General features: G+C 38.8%; 1 protein-coding gene across 5 annotated transcripts in view; it reads left to right on the forward strand.

Moving 5' to 3' along the window:
• NELL2 (neural EGFL like 2) overlaps nt 1-17,791 on the forward strand; it is a 507,676-nt gene that overhangs the window by 282,555 nt on the left and 207,330 nt on the right. For 4 of the 5 annotated variants that reach the window (XM_086399811.1, XM_086399808.1, XM_086399809.1 and 1 more), the window contains 2 exons: nt 986-1,088; nt 16,572-16,700. In XM_086399811.1, the coding sequence (XP_086255937.1) occupies nt 986-1,088; nt 16,572-16,700 (232 nt within the window). Of the gene's footprint in view, nt 1-985; nt 1,089-16,138; nt 16,234-16,571; nt 16,701-17,791 lie in introns of those variants that run through there. The other variant, XM_086399812.1, reaches the window with a different exon arrangement.

Here is a 17,791-nt window from a genome sequence, read left to right on the forward strand (position 1 = left end):
GTGGCATGGAGAAGATCCTTTCCGTCAATAAACCAGAAAGAGGGGGATATTGAAGTTATTAAAACTTTTTCTTCAATAGAAGCAGTACTTATAGAAATAACATCTAAAAACCTAAGCTATTGAGCAGTGTTAAGATGGAAGCCTTCCATTTCCAATGATTATTTTACTTCTTATGCACTGGTAAGCATAATACAACAGTTTATGACTCTTGTTGTTAAGAGACTAGAGACTGACAGTTTAGAAGCAAAATGTTTGCTTCATGGCAGTGCTACTCCATTTATCAGAAAAGTGTTCTGTATTTTGGTTTTCTCTTTAAGTTTTATCTACTTTAGTGGCTAGAACTATAATCATTTTGTATTAATTTATTCATTCACTCAGGAAAATTTTTTGAGTACCAATTATGTGCCAGAAAATACGTGAGACATTCATGCGCAAGAGACATAAATCCTGCCCACATTTCCCTTTTTGGAAATGTTTTGTGAGAGATCCACAGCATTCCTTATTATACTCACTTGGTATAATCTCTCTTTTTTTTATTTTATTTTATTTTTAAACTTTACATAATTGTATTAGTTTTGCCTAATATCTCTTTAACAGTTTGGAAACTTTGAAGTGAGAATGTTTAAAAAGTCCAGTTTTTGTTTATTGTTTTTTCAAAGTGAGCTGTTAATCAAATTCAAGCTATCTCTTTGCCACAATTGTCATCTGGATGTGCAAATATGTTTTAAACTAACAGAATCTCTCAGGATTGAAGGCATGCTTCCATTCCCAAATCTGCTTGTCCCTTTGAAAGTCTTTCCAATTGTCATTGGATATCATTTTGCAAGTGAGTCTGTGACCTTTGCAGATGTTCTCAGGATGAAAATTTTATTCTGATGTTTGAAGGGATGTCTTTAATGCTGGATCTGGAAACTTAGGAGTTTCCAGAATTAGGAGTTAGTCCTAACTGATAAGTTTGAAGCATTTATTTTCTGTTGTCTAACAGGACCAGAGCATGAAGCTGGTTGAGAGTTCAGGCTGTCCCGCTCTGGACTGTGCAGAGTCGCATCAGATTACTTTGTCTCATAGCTGTTGCAAAGTCTGTAAAGGTAAGATTTTTTGGAAAGTAAGATTTATGTGCATGAGTCATTCTAGGAGGCAATTTCAACTGACAGGAAATAAAACTGTTTATAGGGAAGTTTTTTCCAAAGACTATGGAATTAAAATTGAGATGCTCCCATGCCTTTCTGCTGGGTGTCTTGTACCTGGCTCAAAGTCTAGGTTTCTAAACTCTCTCTGTGTATTGGTTCTGAGTCAGCATGACATTGTTGAACCCAAACTCTGTGTATTGGTTCTGAGTCAGCATGACATTGTTGAAAACATACAACAGTGCTGAGTTATTTTATTGAGTTTTTTTTTTTTTTTTGGGGGGGGTGTGGATTTGCTTTTCTTTTCTCTTCAGTCTGTTTTATAATTGACTTAGCGTAATTTCCATGTTGGCTACTTCAAATCCCTCTCTTCATAATTCCACTCTCCTTCACTGACAGGCTTCTGTATCACTGAGAAGAGAGAGGCCAACAAACATGCGTTGCTTGTTCTGTCTTGCCTTTGTGATGATAGACCTAAAACCAATAAGTAGAAGGAACTTAGATTTTTAGTTCGATATAAGAAAACAGTAAAATTTGAGATATTCAGAAATGGAGTGGGCTGCCCACAATCAAAGATTCTTAAATTTGGTATTTTGTTATAGATTCAAGTATTAAACTAAAGGATTGATTATGTGGAACCTTTTATGATCCCCACCAATCATGAAATTACGTGTGCCTTCTTGCATTATCTTGAAATCATGTATTTGTAAATCTATCTCCTTCACTGAACTTTGCACCTTGAGGGCAGGGCTGGGTCTTTGTCCTTGTATGACAGTGGGGATGTAGCTGGGACTCGTAACTCATGTAGTTGGTGTGACATTAACAAAGTGCCTCATATGAGCTACTAGCATGTGTTTTAATAATAGCCTTTATTGATACCAAATAAAACTTAAACAGAAAAAAGTAAGAAAAAGAAACCTTATAAAATATATGCTATTTTCTTTCCTTTTAATCTCATTTACTAAAAGGGAAATATAAGATCCTTCTCTCCCATTTTTTGGAGGATGGTGCAGGTTTCATTTTCTTTTTAGCTAATTGCTCCATCTATTCATTTAAGAGTTTTATTTTTTTTTAATTTTATTTTATTTTTAAACTTTACAATATTCTATTAGTTTTGCCAAATATCGAAATGAATCCGCCACAGGTATACCTGTGTTCCCCATCCTGAACCCTCCTCCCTCCTCCCTCCCCATACCATCCCTCTGGGTCGTCCCAGTGCACCAGCCCCAAGCATCCAGTATCGTGCATCGAACCTGGACTGATGACTCATTTCATACATGATATTATACATGTTTTAATGCCATTCTCCCAAATCTCCCCACCCTCTCCCTCTCCCACAGAGTCCATAAGACTGATCTATACATCAATGTCTCTTTTGCTGTCTCGTTCACAGGGTTATTGTTACCATCTTTCTAAATTCCATATATATGCGTTAGTATACTGTATTGGTGTTTTTCTTTCTGGCTTACTTCACTCTGTATAATAGGTTCCAGTTTCATCCACTTCATTAGAACTGATTCAAATGTGTTCTTTTTAATGGCTGAGTAATACTCCATTGTGTATATGTACCACAGCTTTCTTATCCATTCATCTGCTGATGGACATCTAGGTTGCTTCCATGTCCTGGCTATTATAAACAGTGCTGCGATGAACATTGGGGTACACGTGTCTCTTTCAATTCTGGTTTCCTCAGTGTGTATGCCCAGCAGTGGGATTGCTGGATCATAAGGCAGTTATATTTCCAGTTTGTTAAGGAATCTCCACACTGTTCTCCATAGTGGCTGTACTAGTTTGCATTCCCACCAACAGTGTAAGAGAGTTCCCTTTTCTCCACACCCTCTCCAGCATTTATTGCTTGTAGACTTTTGGATCACAGCCATTCTGACTGGCGTGAAATGGTACCTCATAGTGGTTTTGATTTGCATTTCTCTGATAATGAGTGATGCTGAGCATCTTTTCATGTGTTTGTTAGCCATCTGTATGTCTTCTTTGGAGAAATGTCTATTTAGTTCTTTGGCCCATTTTTTGATTGGGTCATTTATTTTTCTGGAGTTGAGCTGTAGGAGTTGCTTGTATATTTTTGAGATTAGTTGTTTGTCAGTTGTTTCATTTGCTATTATTTTCTCCCATTCTGAAGGCTGTCTTTTCACCTTGCTTATAGTTTCCTTTGTTGTGCAGAAGCTTTTAAGTTTAATTAGGTCCCATTTGTTTATTTTTGCCTTATTTCCAATATTCTGGGAGGTGGGTCATAGAGGATCCTGCTGTGATGTATGTCGGAGAGTGTTTTGCCTATGTTCTCCTCTAGGAGTTTTATAGTTTCTGGTCTTACGTTGAGATCTTTAATCCATTTTGAGTTTATTTTTGTGTATGGTGTTAGAAAGTGTTCTAGTTTCATTCTTTTACAAGTGGTTGACCAGTTTTCCCAGCACCACTTGTTAAAGAGATTGTCTTTAATCCATTGTATATTCTTGCCTCCTTTGTCAAAGATAAGGTGTCCATATGTGCATGGATTTGTCTCTGGGCTTTCTATTTTGTTCCATTGATCTATATTTCTGTCTTTGTGCCAGTACCATACTGTCTTGATAACTGTGGCTTTGTAATAGAGCCTTAAGTCAGGTAGGTTGATTCCTCCAGTTCCATTCTTCTTTCTCAAGATAGCTTTGGCTATTCGAGGTTTTTTGTTTTTCCATACAAATTGTGAAATTATTTGTTCTAGCTCTGTGAAGAATACCGTTGGTAGCTTGATAGGTATTGCATTGAATCTATAAATTGCTTTGGGTAGTATATTCATTTTCACTATACTGATTCTTCCAATCCATGAACATGGTATATTTCTCCATCTATTAGTGTCCTCTTTGATTTCTTTCACTAGTGTTTTATAGTTTTCTATATATAGGTCTTTAGTTTCTTAAGAGTTTTAAAATCTCAGTTCTATGAAAGGCTCTTTGGGAGTTTCAGAGTGGTTTCAGACTTGGTCTGCCTTTCAAGAGCTTTAGGGATGGCTCTCAGGAACTAAGAGTACAAAGGACTGTAATCAAATAGATATAAAAGAAGAGCCACTAGTGTTTTCAGCCTAACTTTCCATGAGCCAGTGCCTTGTACAGAGCATGTGTGGAAGTTGATACAAATCCAGAATGCTCATTCCAATCACTTGATTTGGGAACTGGACTCCCAGTATGCAGCTTGACTAGAGTGTCTTTGGCAGCCAAAGGTAGGCTATACCAGAACTTCTCAGGATTAAATGTTTATACAGATAACCTAAGGATTAAAGTACAGACCCTAATCTGGAAGGTTTGGGGTGGAGCTCAAGAATCTGCATTTCTGTTAAGCTCCTAGGTGACTACTGGTCAGTGGGACCACACTTTGAGTGGCTTTTGCTGCATAACAAATTACCCCAAAGTTCAGAGGCTTAAAACAACCACCACTTTATTCTCAGGCATACCTCCTCTTGTTGCACTTTGCTTCGTTGTGCTTTGCAGATATTATGATATTTACAAATTGAAGGTTTATGGCAATGCTGTGTCAGGAAAGACTGTTGGTGGCATTTTTCCAGCAGCATTTGTTCACATCATGATTCTGTGTCACTTTTTGGTTATTCTCACAGTAGCAATAATTCAAATTTTTTCATTATTGTTATATTTTTTATGGTGATCTGTGATCAGTGATCTTTAATATTCCTACTACAACTTGCTGAAGGCTCAGATGATGATTATCATTTTTTAGCAAGAAAGTATTTTTAAATGGTGAAGGACAGCGAAGCCTGGCCATAGTCCACGGGATCACAGAGAGTCAGACATGACTGACAGACTGAACAACAAATTTTAAGTTAAATCATGCACATTTTTTTTCTTTTTTTTTCTAATTTTATTTTATTTTTTAAACTTTACATATTTGTATTAGTTTTGCCAAATATCAAAACGAATCCGCCACAGGTATACATGTGTTCCCCATCCCGAACCCTCCTCCCTCCTCCCTCTCCATACCATCCCTCTGGGCCGTCCCAGTGCACCAGCCCCAAGCATCCAGCATCGTGCATCGAACCTGGACTGGCACCTCGTTTCCTACATGATATTTTACATGTTAGATGTAATGCTATTGCATATTTAATATACTAAAGTATAGTATAAACAACTTTTTTTTAGCCACATTGCATGGCTTTCAGGATCTCATTTCCCTGATCAGGGTTAAACCTGGGCTACAGGAGTGAAAGCCTGGAATCCTAAACACTAGACAACCAGGGAACTCCCAAAATATAGCTTTTATATGCACTGAGAAAATAAAAAAAATTGTGTGACTTGCTTTATTGTGATATTCACTTTATTGCAGTGATCTGGAACCACGCATGCAATATCTCTGAGGTATGCCTAGATATTGCAGTGTTGTGGGTCAGCAATTCAGACAAGGCTTAGCCAGGTGATTCTTCTGCTTCATAGGGTGTTAACTGGGGTCACTCAGCTGGAAGTTGGTCTGAGCTGGAAGGTTCAAGATGGCCTCACTGTATGTTGGGCACCTTAACAGGCATGGCATGAAGGCTGGTCATAGCCAGAACTCTCTCCCTTTCTATGTAATCTCAGGACTTCTCCCTGTGGTCTCCCTAGTAGGATGATCATCAGATTTCTTAAATGGTAGCTTGGGGCTGTTAAACAGTAGGTCTGGAACTGACACAGCATCACTTCTACCACAATTCATTGATCAAAGCAGTTACAGCCAAGCCCAGATTCAAGGGGTGGGTGTGAGGGGAATAGATCCCACTATGAAAGGAGGAGTGTTAAAATTTTTTGGCCATCTTTAATCTACTAGTGGTGTCCAGGAGATACTTAAAGAGCAGAGAGGTGAATACCTATTAGTCAGCATTGGCTAGATTTGGATAAAAAGATGTGGGTAAGAATAGGGCATTTCAGAGGGCTTCCCTGGTAGCTCAGCTGGTAAAGAATCCACCTGCAAGGCAGGAGACCACAGTTCAATCCCTGAGTCAGGAAGATCCGTTGGAGAAGGGATAGGCTATCCACTCCAGTATTCTTGCCTGGAGAATCCCCATCGACAGAGGAGCCTGGCGGGCTGCAGTCCATGGGGTCACATAGAGTTGAACACAACTGAGGGACTAAGCACAGAACAGAGCATTTCAGATGTCAAGAAAAGACCTGATTACATTCATTTCTTTTTAAAGAGCTTTAACATATTACCAAAAGCAAGTTAAGAATGGAAAGTGAAAGTGAAATCGTTCAGTCACGTCTGACTCTTTGTGACCCCATGGCCTATACAGTCCCTAGAATTCTCCAAGCCAGAATACTGGAGTGGGTAGCTGTTCCCATCTCTAGGGGATCTCTCCATCCCAGGGATCGAACCCAGGTCTCCCACATTGCAGGCAGATTCTTTACCAGCTGAGCCACCAGGGAAGAATGGAAAAGCTAGGGACAAAAACTGTTATGTTTATATTACCTATAGTTTTAAAAGTTAATATGTTGACACAACACACTTGAAATACAATGACAAAGTTTACTATGATCTATACCCCTTCCACCTGAGACTGATATACTTGATTTGTGACCCACTGAAGCCAGAACTGAACTCAGGTTTGGCTGCTCATTGCTCAAAAGTTGCTATTCAAGAGAAAAGAGTTGGGGGGAGGGGAAGTGTTATTCAGGAAGCTGGTGGACTAGCATCCCCAAACCATTTTCAAGTTGCCAGACAGGGAACAGAGTTTGTAAAGGAACAGTTTCAGAGGTGTGCTGGTGGGGGCTATGTGTGAAGCAGCACAGTCTGCTCCAGTAATCACCTTGAAGCTGGTGGGGCGGTGGTCTGATTAGCATCATTGTGTGATTGTGTAAGGAGAACAGGTTATCTGTAGCTGTGGAGTTGAAGCATCCTGTACTTCCTGAAGTTTCTCAAGAGATTGTTCTTTAAGTATTTAATCACATTATAGCATATTTAGTCCTACAGCATGGGTTTTTCTCACAATGGAACTGGGGCCTCCAATATGGAATTGCCCTCGCTAAGGTAAAAGCAGAGATTCCTTTTCCTTATTCCTGAACAAGTGTTTCAGAGTCAGGTGAGATTATGTGATAGAACCTTGGTATCAGCTTTCAAAAAAAACTTGAGTAATTATTTTACACAGCCTGGGTTGAGAACCACTGGCTTAGTTAATACTGGAGCTGAAATTGGATAAGTTGACCTTTCTTGAAACATCTTAACACCATGTAAAATAAAAATTGCTTCCATTTTTGACTTCAAATATATAGAATAAACAAATGAGTTCTTCTGCTATTGTCTGACTTTTAAACTAAAAAGCAAATTAATTTTTGAAGGCTGAAATTTTGAGTCAGCTCCTATACATATGTTGTGACAAATTCATTCCAGGCCTGTCTGCCTAGTGCTAAAGATGACATGTTCACATCTGAAAAAGTAAGTTGTTCAACAATGCTTATTAAATATTCCCTGAGGGCAGAGCATGAGATTAAAGAGTTGACCTTTCCACTGGAGGCTCAGCCAGTGTTTGGAAACCAAGCTGTGCACCGAAATAAGGCTCCAAATCTCTAGGCACCAAGTCACATACAGGCAGGACTGTTTTCTAGATACCCTCTTCTCTTCTGTTGTAGCATCTCAGGAACAGTGTAGCAAAAGTGTTCTTTTCATTTTTTTCATATTTAAGAGCTCTTTCAAGGAGTCATATGACCAATTACAATAGGATAGAGACTTCATCATACAATGAGGACTCTGATTTAGGTACAGAAATAACGTGAAACTATGAGTTTTCATATCTCAGCCCTTCCCATTCTCTTCCTCCTCTCTTGGCCACCCCTTTCTCTGCCGGTAGACCATCATATCCTATTCACCAGATACCCACTTTTTTTTTTTTTAATTTTATTTTATTTTTAAACTTTACGTAATTGTATTAGTTTTGCCAAACATCAAAATGAATCCATCACAGGTATACATGTGCTACCCCTCCTGAACCCTCCTCCCTCCTCCCTCCCCATACCATCCCTCCAGGTCGTCCCAGTGCACCAGCCCCAAGCATCCAGTATCATGCATTGAACCTGGACTGGCATCTCGTTTCATATGTGATATTTTACATGTTTCAATGCCATTCTCCCAAATCTTCCCACCCTCTCCCTCTCCCACAGAGTCCATAAGACTGTTCCATACATCAGCGTCACTTTTGCTGTCTCGTACACAGGGTTATTGTTATCATCTTTCTAAATTCCATATATATGCGTTAGTATACTGTATTGGTGTTTTTCCTTCTGGCTTACTTCACTCTGTATAATAGGTTCCAGTTTCATCCACCTCATTAGAACTGATTCAAATGTATTCTTTTTAATGGCTGAGTAATACTCCATTGTGTATATGTACCACAGCTTTCTTATCCATTCATCTGCTGATGGACATCTAGGTTGCTTCCATGTCCTGGCTATTATAAACAGTGCTGCGATGAACATTGGGGTACACGTGTCTCTTTCCCTTCTGGTTTCCTCAGTGTGTATGCCCAGCAGTGGGATTGCTGGATCATAAGGCAGTTCTATTTCCAGTTTTTTAAGGAATCTCCACACTGTCCTCCATAGTGGCTGTACGATACCCACTTTTTAATTTAGTATTGACTTTGTCAAGACTTCCAACCAGTCCATCCTAAAGGAGATCAGTCCTGGGTGTTATTTGGAAGGACTGATATTGAAGCTGAAACTCCAATCCTATGGCCACCTGATGCAAAGAGCTGACTCATTTGAAAAGACCCTGATGCTAGGAAAGATTGAGGGCAGGAGGAGAAGGGGATGACAGAGGATGAGATGGTTGGATGGCATCACGGACTCAATGGACATGGGTTTGGGTGGACTCCGGGAGTTGGTGATGGACAGGGAGGCCTGGCGTGCTGTGGTTCATGGGGTCACAAAGAGTCAGACATGACATCTGAACAATTAGAAGTAATGGAGGCATTGTGTGTATAAGGCTGAGTGAGCATAGACTGTTTTCTCCCAACTTCTGGACAGTTCATAATTTACCACATCATTCAATTACACCTTTGTGATTCTTCTTATCTATCACAAAGAACATCATTTAGTTAATTTTTTACTATCTACTGTTAGTTAACACATTTTGCGAAAAGTTAGTTTCATTCCAGTGGTATCCATGAAATGATTGGATTATTGAATTCATGTATTTTTTGTACACATTAAAAAAATTCCATTGCTATCTTTGAAAGTTAAATTGAAAGTTGCTCAGTCGAGTCTGACTCTTTGTGACCCCATGGGCTATACAATCCACAAAATTCACCAGGCCAGAGTACTGGAGTGGATAGATTTTCCCTTCTCCAGGGGATCTTCCCAACTCAGGGATCAAACCCAGGTCTCCTGCATTGCAGGTGAAATGTTTACCAGCTGAGCCATCAGGAAAGCCCAAGAATACTGGATTGGGCAACCTGTCCCTTCTCCAGGGGATCTTCCCAACCCAGGTCTCCCACATTGCAGGTGAATTCTTTACCACCTGAGCTACTGCTGCTGCTGCTACTGCTAAGTCACTTCAGTCGTGTCCGACTCTGTGCAACCCCATAGACGGCAGCCCACCAGGCTCTGCCGTCCCTGGGATTCTCCAGGCAAGAACACTGGAGTGGGTTGCCGTTTGGGAAGCCCATTGCTATCTGTACTTTATTTTAAATGTTCATCCATGCACATGAACTACATTTTGGGAAAAGTCATAATTACCCATCATCTCATAGATGGTACCAATATGAGTTAGTATTGTTTCAGGTATAAGTGATAGAACAGCCAATCCAACTGACCTAAGTGAAAAAATGGAATGCGTGGCCCTGGTGAGTGGATTGATTCAGATCTCAAACCTTGTCACTTTGCTTACATACATCTATTTGCCTCCTCTGAGATGCCCTTATTTTCAAACTCTATGTGTTCTTGGGTAGACCCTGATATTCTTATGCTCACATTATTTTGATACTTAAGTAGGTGGAAGACAAAGTTCAGTATCTTCTTGAGTTTAACAAAAGTCCCAGAATTGAGATTTAATTATCTGCATTAACCTGCACTGGATCATTTGCTCAGACCTGAAGAAATTATGTTCAGGCTAGTAGGATGTATTGTTTGGTGTGGCCTTGATCAGTAGGCAGTGGAGTCCATTTTCCTGTAAGCATCTAGGCTAATAGTAGAGGTAAAAAGTTCATTCCAGGTATGGCTAGGTTTTTTTTTTGCCTACCGTAAGAAGAAATAGACACCTTTAGGCAAAACCAACAAATAATCACCTCAAAATTATTGTATTCTTTTTCTCTTGGATATTATGAAAAACCTTTATTTGTGTTGTTCTTATGTATAATCTTTTGTACCCTTCCTTACCTCAACAGTCATAGAAAATGCATATTAACATTTTATAGAAGGTTATAGAAAGTTCTAGTATACTTAATACAAGAACTTCATATAACTTTGGAAAGCTTAAAAGGAATAGAAAACTTGGTATCCGTGAGTTTAAAATTGAAAGGAGAAAATAAAAGAAAGACCTGATTGTATTAGATCATTGCTCTATCCGTCTATAACAAATATATGAATTTTCTCCTATGATAGCTATCTCAGCACATTTATTTGTGGTTTATTAGTAATACTCTAATTACTTTAATTATTAACCAATGTGAAACTATTATACTTTTGCATAGATGATCTCATGTGAAGCTTACATTTTTGTGAGGTAGATAGTATCCTAATTTACAGGTGAGAGAATCTGAAGGTTTAGAAAGGTTAATTAACTTACACAGCTAGTAATTTATGCAGCCAGTAATTGGCAGAGATCAGATGTAGATCCTTCAACTCTAAAATCCAAGCTCAGATGAGTAGGAATGCAGCTATCATGGGAGTAGAACTACTGTTTATTGCCAACCCATCGTCTGATTTTTTTTTTTAAGTTCTTCCCTATAGATTGGAAACAAATCCCTTTAAGTGAGTCTGAATTTTCTACCCATCAGTAGTTAGCAGTTAGCCTTTTAACCTTGGCATTTTTGAATCTAAGCAGTAAAATAACCAATAGATTCAATCAACTTTTGTCTGTCGAGAGACTAAATCAAAATAGCTGACACTGTTTAGAGTAAGTTAAAATTTGACAAAATTTTCAATTTTCAAGTCTCTGGGTTAATTTATAAAAACTTATTTGACAAAAAGCAGTGTACTCCCTAAATGAACCTAAAATAGTAAAAAATAGAATCACACTGTTATTTTATGTTTGTAAATTCTTGCAGCAATTAAGCACTGCGTGGAGTGTGCACGTGATATTTGATGCTGAGATGAGGGAGTCTTACCATCAGTTAGGCCAAATCAGAAATGGATTGTAATAGAGAACGAGGATGACTTTTTAGCTGAAATTATCCCCTCAGGCATTGTAAAAAGACTCTGGAACACATTTTAAGAAAAATGGTCTCAATTTAGCTACTTAAAGAAGAAGGAAAGAAAAAAACCCTAGGAGAAAACATTTTTAACTTTCCTCTTCTTTGAACCTTTTACTTCAAAATTTTCAGGCTGAATCATAAGAATTTAGATCGTGAAGAATTTTGTGAAGTAAAGTTGTCAAGTGATTTTAGTGCTGTTATTTACTATGTAGTTTTCCAATTTTCATTCACCTCAGTTCTATTTTATTTAGTTCCTGTAGAAATCACACAAGCCTCACCCTTCCTAAGGCTTATTAAATTGTACAAATTTTTTTTTACTATACATTTTAACACATCTCATGGGAGATATGTTTTAACTCTGTGATGATATTCAGCATAGTCATTATGGGCACAAAACAGTTGGACTGGACATCAGTCATTGTGCTGTGCCAGAGTACACCTGCTGGCTATGGTTCAGTCTTTCACTGAATCACATGTTCTATGGTAATTTGATAAATAAGATGAGCTGGTGTAGAACTTACATCTTTACGATTTACTCAAGTAAAAGTCTTTTCTTGCATGTAAGTGGATGAATTTATTCTGAGCTACATGAAATGTATTTTTCTAAATGTCTTTTCTTTTATACATGCTGAAATAATAATTCATTAGACAGCGTAAAACTAGCTAGAAAATTTATTCATCAAGCAATTTTAAAATTGTTTGAATGATGCATAATCATATAATTTCCATTAAATATAGATTCCAGTGTTCAAGCTTTTCATTTCAGCATCTTAGATGATCTTTGAACAAGGGATTCACACAGGAAAAAAAAATTCAAGAAATTACACATGATTAGTGTCACTGTATTTGAAGTGTTCCATTTATATTTCCTCTCATAAAGACTCTGGAATCTTTATAATTCATAAACTTTTTTCTTTTGAGTAGACATACTTGTCTCGCAGATTTCCAGAGAAAATTAAATTAAGTGGTGTATTGTTTTTTTTTTTAAAAAAAAAAAAAAACATTTAGAGTTTTGGTATATTTTTTTCTTTAAGATGCCAGGTCATCTGTTTCATTTCTTAAATACACAATGTGAACATCTGGTCTGGTTTGGTCTGTGTTACTCGTAGTTATTGATAATGTTCAATCACTAATTCTCAGATTACTTTCCTTCCTCACTATGTTATCTTCAGTTCAGTTCAGTTCAGTTCATTTCAGTCGCTCAGTTGTGTCTGACTCTTTGCGACCCATGGACCACAGCATGCCAGGTCTCCCTGTCCCAACCATCTCATCCTCTGCTGTCCCCTTCTCCTCCTGCCTTCAATCTTTCCCAGCATCAGGGTCTTTTCTAAGGAGTCAGTTCTTTGCATCAGGTGCCCAAAGTATTGGAGTTGCAGCTTCAGCATCAGTCCAGCCAATGAATATTCAGAATATTTAGGATGGACTGGTTCAATCTCCTTGCTGCCCAAGGGACTCTCAAGAATCTCCTCCAACACCACAGTTCAAAAGCATCGATTCTTTGACACTCTGCTTTCATATAGTCCAACTCTCACATCCATACATGATTACTGGAAAAACCATAGCTTTGACTAGACAGAGCTTTGTTGGCAAAGTAATGTCTCTGCTTTTTAATATGCTGTCTAGGGTGGGTAACACATGTATACCTGTGGCGGATTCATTTTGATATATGGCAAAACCAATACAATATTGTAAATTTAAAAAAAAATATGCTGTCTAGGTTGGTCATAACTTTCCTTCAAAGGAGCAAGCGTCTTTTAATTTCATGGCTACAGTCATCACTGCAAAATCTGCAGTGATTTTGGAGCCCAGAAAAATAAAGTCAGCCACTATTTCCACTGTTTCCCCACCTATTTGTCATGAAGTGATGGGACTGGATGCCATGATCTTAAATTATTGAATGTTGAGTTTTAAGCCAACTTTTTCACTCTCCTCTTTCACTTTTATCAAGAGGCTTTTGAGTTTTTCTTCACCTTCTGCGAAAAGGGTGGTGTCATCTGTGTATCTGAGGTCATTTTTATTTCTCCCAGCAATCTTGATTCCAGCTTGTGTTTCTTCCAGCCTGGCATTTCTCATGATGTACTCTGCATATAAGGTGAATAAGCAGGGTGACAATATACAACCTTGATGTACTCCTTTCCTGATTTGGAACCAGTCTGTTGTTGTATGTCCAGTTCTAACTGTTGCTTCTTGACCTGCATACAGATTTCTCAGGAGACAGGTCAGGTGGTCTGGTATTCCTTTCTGTTTCAGAATTTTCCACAGTTTCTTGTGATCCACACAGTCAAAGGCTTTGGCATAGTCAATAAAGCAGAAATAGATATTTTTCTGGAACTCTCTTGCTTTTTCAATGATCCACCAGATGTTGGCAATTTGATCTCTGATTCCTCTAAGTCCAGCTTGAACATCTGGAAGTTCACGGTTCATGTACTGTTGAAGCCTGGCTTGGAGAATTTTGAGCATTCCTTTACCAGTGTGTGAGATGAGTGCAATTGTGCAGTAGTTTATACACTCTTTGGCTTTGCCTTTCTTTCAGATTGGAATCAAGACTGACCTTTTCCAGTTCTGTGGCCACTGCTGAGTTTTCCAAATTTGCTGGCGTATTGAGTGCAGCACTTTAACAGCATCATCTTTTAAGATTTGAATTAGCTCAACTGGAATTCCATCACTTCCACTAGCTTTGTTTGCAGTGATGCTTCCTATGGCCCCCTTGACTTCACATTCCAGGATATCTGGCTGTAGCTGAGTGATCACACCATCGTGGTTATCTGTGTTGTAAAGATCTTTTTTGTATAGTTCTTCTGTGTATTCTTGCCACCTCTTCTTTATATCGTCTGCTTTTGTTAGGTCCATACCATTTCTTCCTTTATTATGCCCATCTTTGCATGGAATGTTCCATTGGTATCTCTAATTTTCTTGAAGAAATCTCTAGTCTTTCCCATTCTATTGCTTTCCTCCATTTCTTTACACTGATCACTGAGGAAGGCTTTCTTATATCTCCTTGCTATTCTTTGGAACTCTGCATTCAAATGAGTATATCTTTCCTTTTCTCCTTTGCCTTTCTTGTGTTTTCTTTTCTCAGCTGTTTGTAAGGCCTCCTCAGACAACTTTTTGCCTTTTTGCATTTCTTTTTCTTGGGTATGATCTTGATCACTGCCTCCTGTACAATGTCATGAACCTCCATCCATAATTCTTCAGGCACTCTATCAGATCTAATCCATTGAATCTATTTGTCACTTCCATTGTATAATCATAAGGGATTTGATTTAGGTCATACCTGAGTGGTCTAGTGGTTTTCCCTACTTTCTTTAATTTAAGTCTGAATTTGGCAATAAGGAGTTTGTGATCTGAGCCACAGTCAACTCCTGATCTTGTTTTTGCTGACTGTGTAGAGCTTCTCCATCTTTGGCTGCAAAGAATATAGTCAATCTGATTTCAAAATGTGTTGACCATCTGGTGATGTCCATGTATAGAATCTTCTCTTGTGTTGTTGGAAGAGGGTGTTTGTTACAACCAGTGTGTTCTCTTGACAAAACTCTGTTAGCCTTTGACCTTCTTCATTTTATACTCCAAGGCCAAATTTGCCTGTTACTCCAGGTATCTCTTGACTTCCTACTTTTGCATTCCAGTCCCCCATAATGAAAAGGACATCTTTTCTGGGTGTTAGTTCTAGAAGGTCTTGTAGGTCTTCACAGAACCATTCAACTTCAGCTTCTTCAGCATTACTGGTTGGGACATAGACTTGGATTACTGTGATATTGAATGATTTGCCTTGGAAATGAACAGAGATCATTCTGTCATTTTTGAGATTGCATCCAGGTACTGCATTTTGGACTCTTTTGTTGTCTGTGATGGCTACTCCATTTCTTCTAAGGGATTCTTCCCCACAGTAGTAGATATAATGGTCATCTGAGTTAAATTCACACATTCCAGTCCATTTTAGTTCACTGATTCCGAAATGTTGATGTTCACTCTTACCATTTCCTGTCTGACCACTTCCAGTTCCCCTTGACTCATGGACCTAACATTCCAGATTCCTATGCAATATTGCTCTTTACAACATCGAACTTTACTTCCATCACCTGTCACATCCACAACTGGGTGTTGTTTTTGCTTTGGCTCTATCTCTTCATTCTTTCTGGAGTTATTCCTCCACTAATCTCCAGTAGCATATTGGGCACCCAAGGAAGTTCATCTTTCAGTGTCCTCTCTTTTTGTCTTTTGATGCTGCTCATGGGGTTCTCAAGGCAAGAATACTGAAGTGGTTTGCTATTCCCTTCTCCAGTGGACCATGTTTTGTTGGAACTCTCCACCATGACCCTTCTGTCTTGGGTGGCCCTACAGGTCATGACTTATAGTTTTGTTGAGTTACACAAGGCTGTGGTTCATGTGATCAGTTTGATTAATTTTCTATGATTGTGGTTTTCATTCTGTATGCCCTCTGATGGATAAGGATAAGAGGGTTATGGAAGCTTCCTGATGGGAGAGACTAACTAGATTTGGTTCTGATGGGCAGGGCCATGCTCAGTAAATCTTTAATTCAATTTTCTGTTGATGGGCGGGGCTTTGTACCCTTGCTGTTGTATGACCTCAGACCAAATTATCGTGGAGGTAAAGCAGATAATGGCGACCTCCTTCAAAAGGTCCCATGCAGGCACTGCTGCACTTAGTGCCCCCAACCCTGCAGCAGGCCACTGCTGACCCATGCCTCTGCCTGAGACTCCTGGACACTCACAAGTAAGTCTGGGTCAGTCTCCTGTGGGGTCACTGCTCCTTTCTCCTGGGTCCTGGGGTGCACAAGGTTCTGTTTGTGCCCTCCAACCGTCCTTTTCCCCAGTCCTGTGTAAGTTCTGATGGGGTTAATGGTGACCTCCTTCAGTTAACTCTTAATGGAGTTAAATACACTAAAAAAACTTTTTATTACAATTAACATGTGGTTCTATAAACACTGGATGAAGATATCAACATAATTGTGTAAGAAAATATAGCTTCTAAATAAAAGAAAGATATTAAGAGACAAATGCTTTTGCTTTGTTATGAGTTCATTTACCATAATAATTTCTTTTTTCCTGTAGGTTATGACTTTTGCTCTGAAAGGCATAACTGCATGGAGAATTCTGTCTGCAGAAATCTGAATGACAGAGCTGTTTGTAGCTGTCGAGACGGTTTTAGGGCTCTTCGAGAAGACAATGCCTACTGTGAAGGTAAGCCTTGTAATGAAGTGTAGCTTGGCTGTATAAATTTCCTAGAATTACTGCATGCAAAATTTATTAATTTCCCAGGTTGTCAAATTGATAGGCCCATTAAAAGCAGTGAATTTAATTTGAAGCATATTAATCAGCTAAAAATAATTATCTTTCAAATTAAAGTTTTTCATCTTTCTGCTATGTCAGTCTAATAAGTTAATATGGCTAGGTTTCTTGAATTAGGACAATACTTCCACTGTGAAATTGCCTTCTTTTTTTATAATTAGATATTCAGATAGTTCACATATTGACATGATTACTGTAGCTTGCGGTTAGGATTGTAGTCAGATTTTTGCAGGCAATATTGTATAACAAAGACAGTCAATTAACGGGAAGATGAAGTGCCCACACCATTTTTGTTTTGCTGCTGTCAGTAATCTCAGTGGTTGTATTCATGCTCTGTGGTATTTAGTAAATAGCTCCAATGGAGTAAGCAGTTTCCTAGTTATTTGAAATCCTAATGAATATCTCAGGTAGTTTGTTGCCTCATTGAAAGAGTCCAGATACAGTGAGAAGGCCTGGGCATCCACAAATGCTGCAGCTTTGATTGTTTGTGAAGACCCTAGAATTACAAGAGGTGTAGAAGGAGATCAGTCTTGGGTGTTCATTGGAAGAACTGATGTTGAAGCTGAAACTCCAATACTTTGGCCACCTGATGTGAAGAGCTGACTCCTTGGAAAAGACCCTGATGCTGGGAAAGATTGAGGGCAGGAGGAGAAGGGGATGACAGAGGATGAGATGGTTGGATGGCATCACTGACTCAATGGACATGGGTTTGGATGGACTCCAGGAGTCGGTGATGGACAGGGAGGCCTAGCATGCTGCCATTCATGGGGTCACAAAGAGTTGGACACAACTGAGCAACTGAACTGAGTAATATGTAACTTCCCCAAGGCACATATTTGAATCATTTCATTAATTGTGTGACTAGCTAGTGGGTCTTGCAGGTAAGAACAGTGGTGTGGTGGTATTTGGACACTTGGAAGCTTCTGGTCTTACCCTTTCCAAATGTTTAGAATCAGTGCCATCAGTCCCTAGAGATCATATTT

This window comes from Bos grunniens, chromosome 5, assembly GCF_055505025.1.
Source record: "Bos grunniens cultivar Pamir isolate PY7600 chromosome 5, Bosgru_T2T1.0, whole genome shotgun sequence".
In the NCBI taxonomy this organism is placed as follows: Eukaryota; Metazoa; Chordata; class Mammalia; order Artiodactyla; family Bovidae; genus Bos; species Bos grunniens.